General features: G+C 40.2%; 1 protein-coding gene across 2 annotated transcripts in view; it reads left to right on the top strand.

Annotated features, from left to right (window-relative positions):
* The first annotated feature begins 113 nt into the window (after positions 1 to 113).
* Positions 114 to 21,901, top strand: part of LOC120542105 — a 32,183-nt gene continuing 10,395 nt past the window's right edge. The window contains exons 1-7 of one of the 2 annotated variants that reach the window (XM_039774268.1): positions 114 to 306; positions 8,242 to 8,396; positions 13,296 to 13,363; positions 15,181 to 15,455; positions 18,553 to 18,660; positions 20,556 to 20,702; positions 21,671 to 21,751. In XM_039774268.1, the coding sequence (XP_039630202.1) occupies positions 8,282 to 8,396; positions 13,296 to 13,363; positions 15,181 to 15,455; positions 18,553 to 18,660; positions 20,556 to 20,702; positions 21,671 to 21,751 (794 nt within the window). In that variant the 5' untranslated portion in view covers positions 114 to 306; positions 8,242 to 8,281. Of the gene's footprint in view, positions 412 to 8,241; positions 8,397 to 13,295; positions 13,364 to 15,180; positions 15,456 to 18,552; positions 18,661 to 20,555; positions 20,703 to 21,670; positions 21,752 to 21,901 lie in introns of both variants that reach the window. The other variant, XM_039774267.1, reaches the window with a different exon arrangement.

Below are 21,901 nucleotides of genomic sequence, written 5' to 3'. Positions count from 1 at the left end.
CACGCGACACCTGGGCGCGCGCGCTCTCTCTCTCTCTCCGTCCCGCCCACTCTACGCTAGCTCGCCACTTCCGCTCGGCTGGGCAGATCGCTAAGGGAGCTTCTCGAGAAAAGGGAGCTGAAGCCGCCGGTAGGGAGGACGGCAGGTGAGGCTCAGTGGACCGCCCGTAGTGATGTGCAGTCGGGAGACATCCGAACAGCTGCCGCGTCCACCCAGATGGCCCCGGCCAAAGCTAGGATCTTCACGCTGATGTGATCGCCGTGCTGGCGTTCTGCTTTTTTGAAGCAGTAAACGACACGACAGACGGTAAGAGACGCAGCTGGAACCCCCTGCTAGAGCGCAAAGAGACGTGCGGTCGGACGAGGGCCTTGTTTGGAGCCGCATTTCGACTGGAGGAGACCACTCGTAGAGGTATGGGGGTCGACCCCTGTCGTGGGGTGGCGGGGGCTCGCAGAGAAATGGGACCGCCGGCACTTGACGTCCTGTAGGGAGGTCAGAGGGAAAGGACACGGGCTGGGAAAACAGATGAGAGGTGGGCAGTGGGGGAAGGAGCTCGTGCTGTGGAAGCGAGCGGAGTTTGACGCTGATTTGAAATGTCAGCAAGATGTGAAACGGAGCAAACATCCAGGATCCCGGCGTGTCCCTCGATGGCAGTGGGGCTGGTTTCGTTTGGGCACCTTTAACAGTAATAACAATACAGTAATACATTTTATTTAGACCCTTTAAACCCGCCCGGCAGCTCGTAGCACTTGTGAAGTTTGCGTTTAATGCCGCGAGTGCCTTGACGTTAAGCTCGATTGTTTCTCCTTTACATTTGGTGGTCTTCACTTTCACTGGTTTCTTTTATCAGCGTCTGTGCACTGATTGACTCGGCGTTATCTGAAATGTGTAATTCTGCAGTGATTAGGGACAGGGGTCTCAAACTCGCTTTGTACAGGCCCACAGCGGTCTCAGGTTTTCATTCCAGCCAGTTCCTTAATTGGTAGCCAGTTAGTCACATCAATGGGACACACTTTGCATTGCCATGGCATATAATTTAAAGTGGCTGGTATTGTTAACGGTAAGAATTGGCTGCTAATTATAAGGTTAGTTGTAGCAAATTGGCAAAGCTAATGCAGTTGCCATTGCACCAGGGTAAGTTGTTGGAGAAGTTCAGTACCTCAAGGTCCAAAATGTCTTATTCGTTGATGTTTACATAAGACAACACAAAAGTTGCCATCTCCGTTGCATTCAATAACAGACTAAGATGAAATAAATAAAAGCAAATGGGGTCAGTCATGGTGTACCTACTGAGATGGTATCAAACATGCAGTGGATCAAGACCAGACTACATAGTGCGGCACTAAGAGGAGATGATCCTCCAGTCAAAACGCAGTCTCGGTGAATAGCTGAGTAGATCAATATTAAATTATATTTCTGCTTTTGCCATCAATTTAAATGCTTCATTCATTTTATTTTGACCTTTCTCTGTGTGGTTTTCCACCTTTGCCGTTTCTTATTAATGACAATTAAAAACGAGCAGAGTAGACACCTGGGCAAACAACACTGAATAATCAAAGGCTGCGTCTACTTTAGCGTCAGCCCCACTGATTAGTAACTAATGGATTAACTGATTAGAACACCTGGAAAAGTAGAATGAAAATACTGTTAAAAAAAAAAATAATAATAATACATAATTCCCATATAACTGCTTGGTACATTTTTTAATGCTTTTTTTTTCCAAAATTTATTTTTCTGTATTGTTTCCAAAACGCAGAACTTGGAAAATAACAGTTCACTTAATTAGCCTTGGAGTCCAATTAAAAACAGAAGCTGGTTGGAACAAAAGCTGCAGTCACAGGGGGTCCCCAGGACCGAGTTTGGGAAGCACTGAACTAGAGTGCCCCTCTCGTCGCCATTGCACAACGGGTGTTTGTGGACCTTTTCATATACTTGAAGTGAATTAGTTTACGATAAACAATGGCCAAACTAATCTAGCTTAACAATTGCAGTTATTGTTTTAAAATAAGTTTACCAAACTGTCTGAACATGGCTTGCCCATCACTCTGCTCAGGTGACCTTTAGTGGTGTGTGCCTGGGGGACCCTAGTTATCAACGGGCATTGGCATATGCAAAAAAAAAAAAAGTAATGCTGGCATTTTTCTGTTTATACCTGACACTCCTCCACACAGACAAGTATGTGGTTATTTGCACATTTTATGCCCCCCAAATGTAAAGTACAAATGGCTTTATGTGTAACCCCTACCTTGTTTTATTTTTATGTGATATTCATATAGTGTAAATATATACATGTGTCACCCTGGAGCCTTTGGGGGTCTTAATCTACTCTCGCTGTAACTCTCGAATTTTCCAGTTATTACAGAAGAGTTGCTGCTTGTCTTTCATAATGTGCCCAGCTTTGCCTAATGACTGAATTAATCCACAGTCACCAAAGCATATAAAACACCTGGTCACTGACGGGACAGCATCCATAAAGAATCTGTCATCACAGTCCAAACTTCTGGTAGAACACAAGCTCCATCTATATAAGATATGCTGTGAGACATCTCATGTTGGATTTGGAGGACACCCGTAACAATCTCTCCAGAACTTTCTGAAGCTGGCAGCATCTTTCAATGTTCTCCTTCTAAACCGATGGCCAAAAGTTTTTGTAATTAAGGACATAGAAAAATATGGATCAACAATAATCTTCAGTAAAAAGAAACAGAGTCTATTTTTTACATTACACAATATAAATATGTCCATGCCCGGCTTGTCTTTCTGTGGCTTTGAGTTAAATATTTTAGTTTGAATATTAAGCTATCCTTCAGTTCAAATATAAAATATGGTTCAAATATTTTTTTTAATGTCATATTTGTGCTTTTTGATGTCCACAATTTTCTGTCTGGTGCATGCAGAGTTCAGTTTAACATTACCGACTGTACTAAGACAATTAAACCCGTTGACAACGTGGTCTAAGTTAGTACACAACTTCATTTATTCCCCTTCTCCCACTCCCAGAAGCCCACTGCAACTGTGCTTAATTTTAGTCTTGGTCTGCAACTAGTCCACAGCTCCGGGGCACACTGGCACTGGCAAATCCAGAAGTTAGTCCTGATACCTTAAATGCTAGACCAGCACGGGATCCTCCTGAGCAGCTCACTGCGGCAACAACAACAACATTTATTTCTATAGCACATTTTCATACAAAAAGTAGCTCAAGGTGCTTTACATACTGAAGAAAAGAAAAATAAAAGACAAAATAAGAAATTAAAATAAGACAACATTAGTTAACATAGAAAAGGAGTAAGGTCTGATAGCCAGGGTGGACAGAAAAAACAAACAAAAAAAAAAAACTCAAGACGGCTGGAGAAAAAAAATAAAGACCAGTTGGAAATGAGCCAGGTTAAAACCAGCACAGACAGTCTAAAATATTGACATCATTTGAATGGAAATTCTTTGTTAAATACTTCCAGCATTTTTGGTGGACTGGTGACACTAAATTGTCCCTAGGGTGTGTTTGGTGGGTTTGTGTTCACCCAGTGATGGACTTGCGCCTTGTCCTGGCTTTGTTCCTGCCTTGCGTCTTATGCTGGCTGAGATTGGCTCCAGCTCCCCCTTTAACCTTTGTCTAGCTTAATCGTGTTAGAAAATGACATGACTTGACATAATCTTAATACGTTACTCAGCCACAAGATAGGATCCATAAGATGAATAACCTTCTACGAATTAGGAAAGTAGACCGAATGAAAACCTGCAGCCATTGAGGCCGTGTAGGAGTAGAGACTGAGAAGTGACGGGATTCCTTCAGACACTTTGTCAGCACACTAGGGTTGTTTTCACGCAGTGCAGGATGTCTCTTCTCGAAGACTGGCCACTTGATACCTTCACACCGCCCTCTCGCCTAACTCACTCCTTTTTGTGCCGTTACCGTTTTATAAGCCTGCCAGTGCGTGTTTTGTTTTTCTTTTTTTTCTCCCAGTTTATTCCAACACACGTGACGTTTTTGAGGACTGAATGAGTTTATAATGACAAGTGGTGACGCCAGTTCATGCTTCTCGTTTGCACCAGACATGTAGCGCTTTTTCTTTATCTAAGAACGTTCTTATTTTTGGTGGAAATACTGGAAACCAACCAAGGAGCTCACAGCTCACTTTTTGTTCTGTGCTGCAGTTTCACAGAAGCTTTTAGAGTTGGCGTTGATTTCATCCTGTAAAGTGTTTGGACTTTTTAAATTTTGCAGCATTCATATGGTAGTACATGAAGTGACGTTTAGATTACCTGTGGCCGTCATTACACCAACAGCATTTAGTTATTTGATTTGAACGCAGTTTCAGCTTTTCAGAGTTATAGAGGATGTAAGGTCTTACTAAACAGCAGCACGTGAATATTAAATAAAATGGATAGTAATGTTAGTAGTATGGAATAAGTTTATAGTTGTGCTTTGGTGTTTAGTGTTAAGCAATACTGTATAGGTTAAAAAACATTTTTAGCCATTCTGGCGCTAACAGGATTTTATACCAATGTTTTCTAAATTCCTTTGTAAAACTTCTTGACTTGCTGACTGTAAGCCTTTCATGCTTTATTAAACTGAGCTTGTAGACGGTGGTCTAGAGACAATAGCAGAGCTGACACCTACCAGTTGTTGGCTGCTTGCTCCTTCTCCTTCGGTATTTTGTGTGTTTTCTTCACTGTCCTGCGTTTCTTCCTGACTTGCACAGACCTGCATGTTAAATTCATTGGGAAGCCTGAAATGGCCCGGTGTGACTGTACCCTTTAATATAATGGTCAGTTCCACTCTTGTACCCAGCCCTGCCATTATACAATTCTGGCTCCTCTCCACCCTGTTTTGGAATAAGCAAGAGCTTGAAAGAGATGGATAAATAAACCTTTAGAGAGCAGAACATCCTGCTAACATGCAAGCCATTGAAGTGTCTCCTCCAAGTTCTTAGTAGGATCATTTACATTTAACATTGCCGGCTGTTTAGAGTTGCATCTACACCACACTGAACGTTTTAGTCTGTTTCTCTATTGTAATAAATAGGAGGCCTAAATAAGCTGTGAAATATAAAATGATGTGCTTAGCAGATGCTGTTATCGAAAGTGGCCAACGTAATCAAGTAAACCTCGGTGGAGGGGACTGTGTTGGAGCAGGTGTGACCGGACAAGATTAGAAAATGTAAAAATCACAAGTGAAGAGTTCTGACCACAATACAAGCAAGTTGTCCTGTCAAAGCCATTATCAATTAGACAAACATTTACAGAACAAGAGAAGAAAAGCGTCTTCAACACATTGAGGGAGTCCGCAGTTCCAGTGGAGGTGGGCAGTCATCTCGCCAGCAAGGAGCTACACATGAAAAGAGTCTGAATTGAGATACAATGCCGTGCAGTGGTGACATCAGAAGGCATTCATTAACTAGCTAACCTGAACTAACCCTAACCTGGGAGTGCAAGAAGGGGCAGAGGACCTCACAGGTGTCTCCATACATCCACAGGAGGTCCTGACCCACTGACTACTCTGTGGGCAAGCATCACGTATTTGAACTTAATACAGGGTGCCAGTGTAGGAGTGATGTGCCTGCTTTGGCATTAAATCCAATATGTGGTGCAGCTTGGGAATTAGCAGTCAGTTTGGGTTATAAACTTAAATCGATGAAGTCTTTGATGATTCTACTGTGGTCCTTGTCTCTTGTTGTGTGTCCTGGTTGATCGAATCACTAGAGAAGTCTGGCTCTGCCTAATCTCAGTTTTCCAAGTAAGGTCTTGAAATTATTCAACATGTAGACAAGTTTGCCCATTTGTACAAAAACAAAAGCATACAATACTGAATAAAAATGTCTGTTTGGCAAAAAAGGGGAACTGCGACAGTTTTCCAGGACAAGCAGTGCCCTGCGATTTTGATCCCGTACTGTGGCTGACATTCAGTTTTCAGATCCGTCAAGTCTCCTCTAATGATGAGTTTGGTGGTTTTCACAGCGGCCTGTGTGTGAGTGTGTGTGAGTGTGTCAGCCATCAGCCTGGGTGCAGTGTTACTGCATCTGTGCTGAAAAGTTTTGATAGCTAAATAATTTTAATCCAGTGGTGCATTAGTGGCCTTATGTGAGCAGCACTGGTGGGCTCACAGACAGAAGAGTCCTTGTTTAGTTTTTAAGTCTGTATGTATTTTTTAGTTTTGTTTTAGTTGATAATCTTTTGCTGCACTTAATGATGTACTCCGTGTTATCTGTGGTATTTTGTACATGTGTGTGCCCGTGTTCTCATAGGTGCCACCTTATTATATTGTGTTAGAACCTCTGCTTGACTTTGGACTTGTTGAGTTACAGCACTAAGCTGTGATGTTGCGTTTTGTAGAATGACGCTCTGTTTACATATAAATTTACACAAAAACTTCACTCATGATGGCCGCTGTGAATAGAGGAATGAACAAGAATGTATCCTTACCACAAGGGGTAAATCGTGCCAAGAATATATCCCAAAAACAATGACTTCCAATGGCCATTTTAATTTTGACCTGACATTTATGTCTGTGTCTTCAGTTTCCTGGCTGAGTTAGTAAATGATGTGCCTCAATAGTTTTACACATGGCGTTACATTTCAAGTTGATGTTATTTTACTGAACCCATGTAATGCAGTGTTAGGGTCAGGCGGAGACAAACTTCTCCTAGAAGAATTTTTCACAAGTCTACAACTATTCTTAACCAGTGTGGTTCTGCACTAATGAGGAGTAATGATAAGGGGGATGAGGCAGAGGAGGGGAGAACTCTGTTTCAAGTTGAAAAGTGAATTGTCTGCACCTTAACATCCGCACATCCAAGGAACTGCTTACTGACGTTCGCTGCACCACAGAGCCACCATGTACGGAGTGGATGTAGAGGTGGTGCACTGCTACAACACTTGGGGGTCACATCAGTGTAGGGTTGGACTGGCCTTGGAGCACAGAGGGACTACGGTATATAAGAATGGGCAGAGCAGGCTGTTTTTCTTAGGAGATGGTGTTCCTTTAATGTGATTTGTGACTTCCTTCACACCTTCTAAAGCTCTGTGATGGCCAATGTTGTTATGTATTATGTGTGGTGCTGGGCTGGTAACATCACTTCAAAAGGTAGGCCCACCAAATCAACAGCGAAGATGAAACCGACTGCCATTATGAACAAAGCTGCACATCCTCTATGACACAACAACATTGAGGACTTTCAGCCAATGAAGCATTCAGCAAATGGGTGTCAAGAAACAACTGGGGCTCCTTCATATCAACAGTATTACTCCTGTATAGCCCACCCGAACTTGAACTTGAACTGGGACTGCCAAGTCAGATGTTTTCTTTCTTTTTTTAATTTTCTTACTTTTTAGTAATGCTGGTGTGTGTCTGTGTGTATATTGATTTGTCTGATTATGTAAAGAGGTATGGTATAAAACCAGTTTCCCTCTTGGCACAAATAGTTGTCCATGTTCTCTAATGTTCATGTGACTCACGAACAAGTCAGTAGACGGATTGGGAGAGCATGGGGGTCATGAGGTCGCTGGAAAGAAGTGTGTGGCGCTCCCGATATCTCTGCAAATGGACAAAGGTCCAAGTCTTTAGAGTCCTGGTGCTTCCTGTTTGTGAGACATGAACGCAACCCATTGACCCGCGATGAAGACTGGACTCCTTTGGTACGGTGTCTCTCCGGATAATCCTTGGGTCCCGTTGGTTTGACTTTGTGTTGCTCATGGAGTCCCGAATGAGGCACATGACCTGCATTGTGAGGGAGTGTCAGTTATGGCACCCTGGCCATGTGGCGCATTTCCCCGAGGGTGATCCAGATCATAAGATCCTCATTGTTGGGCACCCGAGTGGCTGGACTAGGCCAAGGGGTCGCCCACATAACACCAGGCTGCAGCAGATAGAGGGTAATTTCTGGAGGGTGGGACTGGACCATGTGTCTGCCTGGGAGGTTGCCAGCTGGGATCCAGAGTTGTTTCATCGTGTGGTGGGTGCAGCAACCCACTGTACCAGTGAATGCTTCCCAGCTTGACTTATCTCCAGTGCTCAGGCTGATGATCAGCTTGGCACCAGTACCTTGTAATTGTTTTTTTCTTTTCCTTTTATTTATCTTTGAAGACATTAACAGATATTGTAATTGTCCAGACTATTTTGAAATAAGCAATACACGTAAACATTGACACATGGAAGTATAACTAGGCAAATGTAATAACTGGAGGGCAGCAGAGAATGAGAGGCTATCTGGTAATTGTCCTACATACTTCTGTATTCTTCCACAGGGTGCCATAGAAAGAACCTGCTCCTGTGTCCCTGACAGATATGGACCTGCTTGGACTAGACAGTAAAATTGAGGGAATATTGGAAATCTGGAAGGTCAAAGATGAGGAGGACACACAGAAGAACTCGGGAATGGAAGAGCCTTGGTGTCTGCCAGGTGAGAGCAGCTGCCGGAGATTGTTACACCTTTATAAAGCTGGCCGAGTTCACAAATGGGATGATTTTATTACTTCAGTGAGCCATAAATGAATAGATTTCCTCCTTTGCCACAAAGTACTTCTAATTTGTAATTTGCTACTACTGATTGTAATGCCTGCCTTACTTCCAGCAATGGGTAGTAACGAGTTACATTTACTTGAGTAACTTTTTGAAAAAATTGGACTTCTATGAGTAGTTTTACTGCACCATACTTTTTACTTCTACTTGAGTACTTTTGTGAAGAAGAAACTCTACTCTTACTCCGCTGCATTGTGCAACACTTGACTCGTTGCTTTTTTTCCATTTACACACTTGTATACACTATATTTTAGTCGGAGGGAAGTCGCCAGCGGATCTACTGCATGACTGTTTTATCAAACAGACATAGCAACAATAATCACATGACTCTGTTTCACTAATCGGACATAGCCATGCAGTCACATGACCGCACACAAACGTCCTGCGTCTGCAGCCGGTAAGAGACCTTTTAGTCATACAGGGCTCCTGATCACTGCTAAACGGTCACAGCTTCACTGCAGGAACCTTGAGAGGCAACTCTTGCTGAAGCTTAACCATCACTTACCTGAGTGAAGAACAAGCACGTTTTAACCAAACACGCACCGACACAGACAGTCGAGGTAAAGTGAGGCTTCTTGGACGTGCATAAGCTGCCTTGTTCTGATGTGATGTTCTATCAGCTGTGCTATTTGGAGGCCGAGTGCATATGTCGTATTAGACTGTCAGTGTACAGGATATCTCGTCCCTGTTCAGACATCCATGTTACCTACTGTAGGTATCGGCTTCAAAAGCTTTGTTGTGAAAAACTGAGATTTGGAACTTTGTGTTATTTGTGCATCTTTATTTTGTAAAGATGTTGTTTATTTTTACTCATTTTTTATTTTATTATTTGGAAATGCAGAATTTGCACATTATTTTATGTTTTTGTCTGTCTTATTACAACATTTCTAAAAAAAAAAAATCATTTATAATGATCAAACAGTTTACTCAGTACTTGAGTAGTCTTTTCACTAAACACCTTTTCACTCTTACTTGAGTCATTTTTTGGGTGACTACTTTTTACTTCTACTTGAATAATATTATTTTGATGTAACGCTACTCTTACTTGAGTACAATTTTTGGCTCCTCTACCCACCTCTGCTTACTTCTGACATGATTAGCATTGCCCAGGTTAGGGGACTGTGATTTCTATTCTTGTGCTTTAGTTTTAGTAGGATTACAGGTGATATTTCATGATGTAAAACTGAACGTTGTTTTCTTTTTTACTTGAACATTTAATCTTTGTAAACGCTGCAGTTTTAAACACCAAATGAGGACATATTAGCAGACAGAAGGCAGAGACGTTAAACTATCAAAAATAAAGCTTTCTGCTGCAAAAGGGCAGTCTAGCAAGATGAAAGGCCAACTTGAAATGGTCAAATGGTTATTTTCCTGGACTTTCCACATATATAAAAGCAAAGCCCTCAAACAATACTTTTGCTGATATGGTCTGTCAAAATGACATTGGACAGAGAGGGCCTAGGGGATTCTTTAAAAAGCAAGCATCTTTAGAGGAACAGGAATGAAAAACACAGCCACCAAGAAGACCCATGCCATGAGTCACAGCCGTGTAACCTTCGCCTGGACTGAACGGCAGCATCGTCTATGGCAGTGTCTGAAATATTCGTGTTGTATGGTGTCACATCCATTTGTGTTTGGCTTCTGCTTCCAGCATATTTTAGCATAATAATGTTAAAGACTATAATAACTATAGTATCTAAAAATGGCCAAGAGCTCCTCATGTTTTTTAACATTTTGTTCTCTTTGCTTATTTCAATCCAAACAAACTGAATACGCTCGTTTTGTCTGAACATTTACAGAATGCTGGTGTCCACAACTCATGACAGAAAATATTAACTTCACCTGCAAGTGCATTTTTTATGTCTGTCTGCATTTTCTAGTCAATCTCGCACTATTGAATTAAAACAGGAATGCTGTCAAAACGAAACATTGCAGTTCCAACTCCACAGATATGACTTCTTCATTTGTCACATGTCACTGTGTCACTTTATTCAACTTTTCAGTTAGTCAGATGACTGGCACTGAGGTGTATGGTGGTGTGGAGCCACTGAGGTTCACTCTGATGGAGTCATTTAAATGTTTGTCTTGTTCTGAACTTTGATTTCATGACATTCATGTCCAACTCGCAGAGGTATGGAGATCCAAACAAAGCAGACGTTTTCAGAGCTGCTTGGTGACAATTCTTCTAGTTATAAGGCTCTACTAAACTCCAGAAATGCTGAGAATGTTGTTGAGCCTTTAACTGCACATTATTTTGAAGGTTTACTAATATATAAAATCCAATGTCTGTCTCTCTGTCTGTCTGCCTGCCTGCCTGTCTGTCCACTTTTCACGAGAGAACTACTTCACGGATTTAGATCGGGTTTTTTTCTATAATTTGCTTGAACATTCCGGTTGATTTTGTGACTTCTCTCATTTCGCTATGTACAGTATCAGAGTTCACTTGCAGTACCAATTTATTTGCGTGAGACTGAGAAACACGCAGCTGGCCGAGGAGAGGGTCCTTCCTAAGTCACTCGCCAGCTTCGGGGCGTGTTCCTTAACTCCGCTTAGATAGCAAACGAGAAAACAATTGAATTCAACTTTGTTTGATATTTAAATAAGGTGTTACTTCGGTCTTGATGAGTTTGAGTCCGGATATTCCCTTAATTGTCTGCCGCTTTGAAAAGAGAGATTGCAATTCAGATTGTGGATCGTGATTTTTTTTTTTTTGTGTTAAAAGGATTGTGATATGATTTTTTGGAAAGATCGCCTACTCCTAATCTGACTAATCAAGATTTCAAATTTATGTAGGATTCATTAACCCTTTGGCGAGCTACTTGGAAAGGGGTTGTGAGCTACCAGTAGCTCGCAAGTGACGTGTTGAAGACCCCTGATCTAAATCTACCGCCTGTTTGCCTTGTTACCCTATCTTGCCATGTGGAGTACAGAGAATAGGCAGAGAAATCCTCTAATAAGGAAAGTGAAGTACAGCGGCAGTTAACTTTGAGTGTAGAAAGGGTGGAAGTGTGTTGCTACTGTGTGCTGTGCTACGTCTCCTTTCAGGCCAGGTGAGTGCAGGGGTAAGAAAACATGAAGGACATATGTGGGAGTCTGAGTAACAAAAAACTCTGTTTTAGAATAGGGTCACCTCAAACCCTTCCATCATAAAACACTCCTGATCTTCAGGTTGATTCATTTTGTCTCTTTGTAGGCTTCTGGCTCTTAGGACTATATACCATATGAGTTCTGTAAGAAGCAATGAGAACAATTCAAAACTATCAGTAATTTGATATATTTATTACTAATCAAAATATATCCCCCTGGGGTCGATTTGAACTTTCTAGGGGTCGATAGTTTCAATAAAAAAAATTTGGGGGTCAACAACAGCAAAAATAGACCCCCTTACTACTGCTATTTATTTGTTACTTCAAAATATCGATGATTCCAACAGGTACCTAATTTAAGAAGTAAAATAATTAAAAAAAAAAACACTTTTTTGATAAAAACACATTACATACAAAACAAAAAAAGGTGAAATGTGTCATTAAAAGAGTCACATGTAGGAATGCATGAAAATACATGTAGCACAAACATGTCTGTGCATTGTCTTATCGAATGTATCAAAGCAAGTGTGGACATGAAAAACCATTGCATGTGTCTAGGGGGTCGACATTTTTAAAGGTTTTTGGTAAAGGGGTCTGCAGACCGAAAAACGTTTGGGAACTCTTGGTTTAGAGCGAATATATATCAGTGCCGTAAGTGAACTCTGATTCTTAGCGCAATGAGAGAAGTCGCAAAATCAACCGCAATGTTTAAGCAAATTATAGGAAAAAACTCGCTCTAATTTCGCTAAATATAGTGATATAAATATAATCTAGAGAGAGAGCTGTATCTTTAAACAAGAATCTATTTTGGTAAGTTCAACATTAAAAGTACACAGTAATGTAAAGTGTGCCAGTTTTCCTAAAGCCCTCAACTAGGAAATATGGATGGGAAATCTGAAATGGCCTAACATTTTAATGTCCTGTTTGCAAAGCCGCGTTACTGTACTTACAAATCAGAAGTCAGTGTGTTTTACTGTCCACTATGGTGTGTATAATGGAGCTAAAGTATGAAGTTGATTTCTTTACAAGTTTTGTTTGTTCACATTGATGTATTGTTTTTGGTACCAAACATCTGTACTGTGTTTTTTTTTTTGTTTTTTTTCACGTCATGGGTGTAACGATGTGCTCGTCCCTTCATCCTTTTGTTTTTAATTTAACCCTCCATATTGTTGGTGCACTCATTCACTCGCATTAAATCCTGCTGGGCCAGTTAAGAGTTGCCATATAGACACTAGTGACCATCTTTTTTTTGGTTAATGTCGTCTTTTCTTAAATTACAGAGAGTTCAGCTTATTCCAGCCTTCTTCTTAGTATTTGCTGCAGTCCTCTTCCCATCGGTATTGCACAGTAAACGCGCTTAACTCTTCTGTACTACGATGAGTGGTTTTTCATTGTTTTCCAGCTGAGCGATTTTTTCTCTTTGCTGTCATTACACAGAAGAACATTTTATAGAAACAATTTGGTTAAATGTATCTGTTGATGTTCTTCATTATGAAATGTTTTATATTGTGATATCTGAAAAGCTTTTACAGTTATTAATAGCGTACATTGTAATATTTGAAAAAATGTCTGTAGTACTTTGCAGATTTTTTTAACATGTTACTTGGCATTGTTTTCTGTGAAAATTGATATTTAAAACTTTCATATTTAGAAAGTAAAAATGATTTACACTTAAATTTTACTGTTGCCTTTAGCTGAATGGAAAGAGAACAGTCTTCATGGAAATGAAGGCAAAGCCCTGCCAGAAGAAGCAGACGAATTGGTGAGCCCCTCTTTGAAAGAGAAACTTGCTGCTGTCCCTTTGTAAGCCGTACACACTGCCCGCAGTGCATCGAAGGGTGACTTCATTTCTGGTGCCAGTATTGTTCTTTCCTATGGTGTTACAAAATGTAGTATTTTCATCAGATAATCTTGACTTCTAGCTCATAGTAAAGGTCTCCAGTAGTTGTCTCTGTTTTGGTTCGGTTACAGCAGAGGACAGTACAGTCTTCTTCACAAGCTTCAGTTTCTCCTCAGGGAGGTATTAAGCATCAGAACTTTAGAGCTTTTTTTTGTAAGGTGTAACAGCTATTTTATAACTTTTATATGTTGCTTTTTTGCACTTCGTTTATTATTTTGTAACCTAAGACAGTGAATGTATCCTCTAGTTTGTGAATCGTGTACACTGACCATGAAATATCTTGAAAGCCTATTCCTTTGTTGCATATTTTTCTGCTTTATGCCAGTGTGGTATTTCTAATAGTGCACTGATGTTTTATAGTGCGATAAGGAGAACTCTCCAAGTTCGTTATTGTGTTAGTTTACTTTTACACCCAAAGCTAAACACACACACACACACACACACACACAGAGGCTGCCTTCGTTTAAGCTCTGTTTTATGAGTGAGGCCTACAATGCCCTTCACTTCTTAGTCCTCCACGTAGGGACTCGCTGTATTCGACTTGAATGGCATACGGCTTTCCTCAGATATAACCCAGACCTGAGTGCTGCTTTGGTCTCTAAGACTATCCTGGACACATGAAGGCTGACACACCTTTGGTTATGTGCGACTTACCAAGCAATAATCTTTTACTTCTACAGTGCTCTGCTTATTTTGGGAGACCGCCCTCCGCCTAATAACCCGGTAGATAAAGATAGCGTCCATCTCTCCAGCACCAGGTGCTTTTATTAAATATTGTATTTTAAAAGTCATGCTAAGTCAAATAATACCAATAGCAGAAAATCTAATACAAAATGTAAGTCGACAGCAGAGTCTGGATGTGTATTGTCTTAGTAAGCTTACTGAAAGTGTGCAGTAATGTCTAAATAGGATGGTGTCCTGTGTGACTTTTTGACTTAGCAGTCGGACCGATGCATGACTTGTATTCTCGGCTATCTGGATGAAATGATATCTCGGCCTTTGGGGGGTCACTCTCGGCTCTCTTGGACGGTTGTTATGTTAAAATATTCTGGGCTTTGTGATGTCACACACATGATTGGCAGCTGTCCTGGTGATAGGTGGCTCTGCCTAAAGGCTCTGATCCTCGTACTTATCTGTTCAATCTCTTGATGTCTCCAGTTCTTTTACTAAGTTGTACATTTTCTGTTCCTTTTTAAATGAAGAGTACCATTAATTCTTTAGATTACAAGAAAGAAAGAATGCACAAATATATTTTGGTCATAAATGATTGGTTATAAGAAAGAAATGGTGATGATGAGTTAGCTAAATTGCCTCCAGAAGTCTGTTAGAAGTTCATTTCAGTCTTCTTGAGCAAAATTTGTAATTGCAGCTTTAGTTTCTGTAGACCCAAAATTTAAATTGTTAACCCCCCATCACAGCCTCCATTTGTTCAGACTGTTTTTAATGAGTATAACTTTCCTTCTGTGCCTACTGCAGGAGACTGAGCCATGTGTCAAAATCTGCATGATTTAGACTTGTTCACGATTAGCACAGAATGAATAAATCTTTTTTAAAAAGTACTAAAAGAATGAATAAATCTTTTTAAAAAGTACTAAATAACTTGAAATTCCATCTGCCTTTCCATTTTTGTAGACTGTTAGTCTTGGCTGTTGTCAGCTAATCTTATTTACTTCTTATAGATCTCTCATTCATCGCATGAAGAATCGGATCTCTCTCCATCCTCCAAAAGTGAAGACGGAAGGAATGATGAAAATGTATTGACGTCTTCAAGAGCGCAACCAGAAGTGGCAGAGAGGAAGCAAGAAAGATGTAGAGGACGGCATTGGGAGAGTGAGAGCAATGGCTTGCAGAGTCTGGCAGCCCTAAAGGGGATGATTGAGCGAAAGAGAGAGGAAGAGCAGCACATCCGAGAGGGGAGACAACGAGAGCAAAGGGAAAGCCTGCAGAGGGCTTGGTTTGTCCACCTTTCATGTTTCTTCTTACCCTGAGGCAGCAGTCCAAGTAAATTTGTCTCTGTATAGCTCTGCGTGAATACACATCCTACTTAGGACTAATATCCACCCTCCTTGTGCCTTGCTGTATTTGTTCTTGCTGGATTCAAGCCAGAGCAGATTTCACAAAGCATAACTTTGGTGTAACAGAAGAGACAAATCGTTGCGACAGCTTGCGTGTCCCTCTGTTTTCTTCCAATTTCATATTCAGGCATAAATATAAAGCTTATCTTGAATGTTATTACAATGAAATGGGTTTTCATTTACGTTCTTTGAAGGCTGGCCTGATGTTGGGTATTCTAAATCCATCCCTCACTGTTTTATGTTGTTTAGTCTGTGTGTGTGATATATATATATATATATATATATATATATATATATATATATATATATATATATATATATATATATATATATATATATATGTGTATATGTATATATGTATATGTAGGATAGAAATAAATTATATAATAGGATAGAAAACACATTTTAAAATGACTGAAATAAGGCAACATTTACTTCTGGACTCGTTTTTGTTTTTTTATTTCCCCAACCCTTCAGCTTTTTCCTTTTATCGAGGGATGCTCCGCTCAGGTTTTTCTACAGCAGATACCGGTTACCAGTTTCATTTTGCTGAACTGGCCGATTCCAATTGCAAATTTTTATTTATTTATTTATTTTTTTAAATCTCTTTAAAAAAAGTTTTACACTAAGCTCCTGTATGACCAGAGGAGCAGAGACCTTTCATTCTGTATTAAACTGTGAACTTGTTTATAATTAAACTATAGACCACAGGTGTTACTTGGTCATTTTTAATTAACAAAATTATGCAGTACTTGTTTCTTACCAAAATGTATACTGAACATTGTACTGTGCAGTACAAACTCTTCAAAAAAGGCCATACATCTATCAAATGTTCTTAAGATGTTTTATCAAGAAGATACAAGGCTCTCATACTTAGCATGTTTACAACTAACAGACACATTTTGCTGTTAAACATACGAAGCTTTTGTTTAGTGAGCGGCAATTTCATATTCTTCGTTCATTTCTCTTTCTAATTAAATTTTGTGAGCTGCTGTACTTAACACAAACTCGCTCACCATACACTCTGACAAGTAGTGTTTGTTTTAATTAAAGGACAGTTAAAGAGGTCTGAAGTCATTAAAGTAGCTTTTCTTGTTGTTTGTCCTCCAATCTCTTTTTTTTTTTTTTTTTTCCTCCGTTTACTCCCTTTAACGTAAAGGCAAATATTCTGCTCTTCTCACTCTCTGGTAAAGTTGGCCTTGCTGCTCTCTATTTACAGAAAGTTCACAGCAAAAACAAATTAAAAACGTGTGCTTACTTCACTGCTGTAATATCTCACATAAAAGGAGCACTACGACTAAATCACTGTAAAGCTTAGAAAAGCAGGGGCTACAAAAATAGTTTTTTATAATTAGCCAATTTACCGATCACCAGTTGAGTCTTTTGTTGTAAAAACTATCTGATTTAGAAGGGGGGGGTGGGGGTGGCAATCAATCAGAGCGCCACTACAAGTTTTATGCATGTTTCCCATTTTAATTTTAGATTTTATATATATATACTAGCCATTCCCCACGGCTCTGCCCACGTAGTAGTGAAACGACAAAAAAAAAAATCAATAAGCAAACTGGTATCACTAGTTAAACAGAAGCAAGGTACACTCCAACACGTGGCAACAGGTTGACCGACTCGAACAGAAGCTGGCATGTGAGTGAGGGGGGCCCTGCCCGGCTCCCTACTCCCTGACGTCACACTTCCCTCGGCCCGCAGCCTCTGTCTTGGATTAGCACAAGTATATCACTCCTGCAAGCGAACTCTGATTCTTATCATGATGAAACAAGTCTCAAACTCAACTGGAATGTTCAAGCAAATTATAGAAAAAAACCCGATTTAAATCTGTTAAGTAGTTCTTTCACTCCCCAGCTAAGTGGCGGTAAGGACCAATTCGAACGGAGGCTGTGTGTGTGCGTGCGTGAGGAGGACCCCTCCCCTCAGTCTGCTGTGTCTCTCTCGGAAGCGCACAACTAAATGGGTACCACAAGCGAACTATGATGAGAGAAGTCGCAACACCAACTGGAATGCTCAAGCAAATAATAGAAAAAAATCTGCTAAGTTGTTCTCTCGTAAAAAAGCAGACACAGATGTTGGATTTACTGAGAGAGAGAGATACACAGGAGTGACTGCTTCATTTAATCTTCCCTTTAATCGTCTGTCTCTGTAGTGTCCTGTTTAATTTGCCACCTCATCTTATTCAGAAGCTTTCATCTGCTTTGCCCTGGACTGTTGTCTTGTATTCCTGTATCTGTACTTGGGTCTGTAGGCTCAGAATTTGTCTGAAAAAGTGAAAGTTCACACGTGTGGTGTGTTGATGGTGCATCTTCCAATTTCTGCTTGGTTGTTATTGACATGGCGTGTATTTATGGACAGACTAATGACAAGATATTTCTCAGCAAGGTGATTTGTGCTTTACACCTTCATGGTTCATATTAATGGATGCATTGTATGGTTAGAAAATTTAAGCAGAGAAAGTGCATTTGGCAGATACCTGAAGATACCTGTAGACTCCTCTTGTTCTGATACCTGTAGTAAAGCAGGAAATGGCAGGTGAAAAGTTTTTCAGGTACAATTTTATTGACATAAAGTAAGAGGATATACTGGAAATAAGTAGTTATGTAGCTGCCATAATCTTTTTTTAATATTTAAGCATTTAATGCCAGTATCAGTGCTTGACTTTTTTGGATGTGATGTAGAATTCTTTTATTTGTCCTTAGATGGTCTGAGTGAATCTTTGTGGAAATGAGTGTGCTGTTCCTTCCAAATGCTTTTATTTTAATGCTGCCAGTTGCCTGCAGGAGTAATTTTTGTTGTTCCTGGAAGCCATAATAAATGATTTTGCTCTTTAGTACCAGATTAACAAGTTCATGCAATGTGTGCCTCATTCTGAGTGCAAGTTAAAGCAGGTGTTCTGAAATCTAAAATTCAAGTTTCTTTACTCCCAGAGGAGTGTTCTGTACTGACTCAACTATCTGTCATTTTCAGGACGCGAGAAGCAATGAGAAACAGCTCTCTCGAAGGATCCAATATTCCGTGTGGTCCTGGAAAGGAAATGCATTCATTACAGACATCTTCTGAGAACTGGAGCAGAGGGTATGACATCAGGAGTCTTCATTTTTTTTCAGAAAGGGAGGAATGAGGCAGTAGACTTTTTTTTTTTTTTTTCTCTTCTCTCATCCAACTATAAAACAAGTCCCGTATTTTTTTTTTTTTTTTTGGTTTCACCCGTGCACCACAAGCAAGTTAAGTGACTTGCATACATTTGCACGTTGAGTGAGTAGAGGAGATTCCAGTGCAGCACACTTGTATCATAAACAGTTTAAAATATCCTTCATATTTGAAAGACAATTTTTATATACCGGCCTTTTAACTACCCAAGTCAAACTGGTTTAGTTGTGGTACGGTAATGGAGCTAATTTATATTCCAGCACAGGCACTCAATTAAAACTAATTAATAATTCTCCACGACCGTCATTGTGAGTTAAAAGCTTTCATCCTACACCCAGTCAACAGTACAAAAATGGTATCTTGTCTGGAGGCATTTTAAGAAGCGGTTTACATTTACTTATATGGCCGACTTTTTTAACCAAGGTGACTTACGACTTTCATGGTACAATTGTTACATTTCTTTTGCCTTTTTTTCTCAATTGGAGTGCAAGCAGGTCGATTGACTTGCTTAGGGTCACACCGTGTCAGTAGTGGGATTTGAAGACCAAAGCCTTAACCACTACACCACACTGCCTGGTTGAGTGTATGTTTGAGGTGGTGCACTCCTGCAAGTACAGCTACAGTAGGACTGGTCTGACAACACAGAGGAACTACATGAGGAAGGGCAGAGCAGGCTCACTTTCTTTAGGAGACTTGTGTTCTTTCACATCTTCTACAACTCTGTGATGACCGATTTAAGGTGTTGGTGGGCTGGTAACATCACTTCAAGAGAGGACCACCAGATTAACAGGCTACTTCAAAGGGTAGGCTCAGTTAATGGACACACACTAGACTCCTAGGGGGTAGTAGCAAAGGAGAGAATGAAGGCAATGCTGAGTGGCATTATGAACAATGCTGCACATCCTCTCTGGGACACAGCAACACTGAGGAATTTCAGTCAACAAATTACTCTGCAGAAGTGTGTCAAGAAATGTGACCGAGGCAATACGCCTGTATAGCGCCTCACTGGGACGGTCAAATCGGAAGTGTGTTTTTTCTTTTCTTTTTACATTTCTGCCTTTATAGTCATTGTGGTTCAGACCATCGTGTGTGTGTGTGTGTATTTGTATAGATATATTTATTTTATATCTTACCCCTTGAGATATTTATCTATCTAATTGAAGTGAGATGACAGATCAGTTACATTTTTACTGTGTCCTTTTCTTTTTCATTCTCAGTGCTTTCAATACACTTTATCAATTGTCATTTTTTGCCTTAAGGGCGCAGTATTGTGATATTTGGCTTTTTTTGTCAGTCCCAGGCAGACCCTTTGCTGTGATCTTAAGTGTGCTGTAATCCTGCACCACTGGTAGTGATTCAAGACTTTCAGCAGCTGTTTGGTTATGGCTTTTCAAAAATCAATGGTTTAATTCTTCTTTCCACACAAGTAGTTTGTGTAATTTATGATCTTATCTTGGTTTTTAAAGTAGATAGTTGCATTCACATACTTGAGGTATTTCAGTTGCTGGGCTTTTGCTCAGACGTTTTTGATGCACACCTTTTTTTTTTTTAAATGATCAGCAATGAAAGCTTAAATTAGGTGTTGATGGTAACGTTACAAATTAATGCAGTGCAGTGTATTTAAGTTACTTTTAAGTGTTTTTTTTTTTTTTTTTTGCACGAACTCCATCTGAGCTTGTGCTGTGTTATATTAGTATGCTATTAAAGTACCACTGTCCTCGAAAGAAACAGAGTACAATAAATTCCTTGTACATTTGCATACTTGCCAAAATAAAGATGTTTCTTATTCTGATTCGGAGTTGTTTATGTGGCCTTTCCAGATATCCTACAGAGTGCATCGATGTCCGAGGTGCCCAGGAGAGCTCCTTACAAAGCCTGGCAGCTCTGGACTGCATGATTAAACAGAAGGAGGAAGAGGAACAGCAAATACGAGATGAGAAGAGACAGCAGCGTTTGGATGCCCATCAGTAAGTCTTAAAAGAGGCATTAATAACTTGGCTAAATGACAGTCTCTGTGGTAAAGACCACAAGTATTGTGTGTGTGTGTGTGTGTTCTGTTAATACATAATATAGCCTTTATTTTCACTTGTGTCAGCACTGAAACGAAATTGGAACTACAGTAGAAAATAAAAGACCAGCTTCATCAGAGAACATGCATTCAAAAAAGAATCTCCTTTTACATTAGAGACACGATTGGCAAAATCCCCTGCTTCCTGATAGAACTGTGCACGGGGGAAAAAGAGCTGTTCAGCTGTAAATCTGAATTTGCATTAATCTTTCTGAATCAAAGATGTGATTGCCTGCTATGAGTGAGAGATCTGATGAAGTCCTTTGGAGGTGAGAGCTGAAGATAGATAGATTGGTATACGGACTGTTCATTCCAAGGATATCCTCACTATTGGTTTACCTCTTCATGATCTGTTCTGACTTCCTTTCATGGCCATCTGAGCCAACTTGCAATCAACAGTTATGAATCTAACCGATCAAAACCTCTTTATAGCCAGAGTATAACTACTTCAAAGCAGACGCCATGACTGCAGTGACAGTTACTGACCTTTGACTCAAAGCTGCTCAGATTCCAAGCACATCCTTGGCCATTTTTCTTTTTGAACATATCTTTGTTGTGGGCAGTTGATGACCAAAATGGAAATCCAAAATCGGCTTACCACCTGCATTCAGATCTAGCGAGTCATCTCTTCCAGTAATTCTAGTCCACTTAATTTCATCACACCTCATGGAAGTCGTGAAGCCTCCCAGTAGGCCTGTATAGTCTATAAATTGAACCTTTTCAAGGGCTATAGTCCACTTGTTATCGGAATGTTAATTTGGCGTCAATACGATACTGTAGACATGTTAATATTAGTTTGTTATTCTACAGAACATGGAAATGGAAGATCATCAATTCTGTTTTTATCAGTTCTATTCTCTGTTTCAGTGATGTACGGATATCTGAGAGCAGTCCACATGTAGAGCACCGTCTGGCAGCTAGAGCACTCCATGATAATGCGACTGCCAGGTAAGTCTGGGTCAAAGTAAGAATCTCCGTAAGCTTTTACATCCCACTGGCTGAGAACAAACAGATTCTGGTGCTCCATCTAGTGGCCGTGATTGAGGTTATAATGAATGGAGGAGTTTTTAAGGAAGAATTTTCATCTTGATTTGTCAC

This window comes from Polypterus senegalus, chromosome 13, assembly GCF_016835505.1.
Source record: "Polypterus senegalus isolate Bchr_013 chromosome 13, ASM1683550v1, whole genome shotgun sequence".
Classification (NCBI taxonomy): Eukaryota; Metazoa; Chordata; class Cladistia; order Polypteriformes; family Polypteridae; genus Polypterus; species Polypterus senegalus.
Note: the sequence above shows the minus strand (reverse complement) of the source record. Positions and strands in the feature narration are given on the sequence as shown.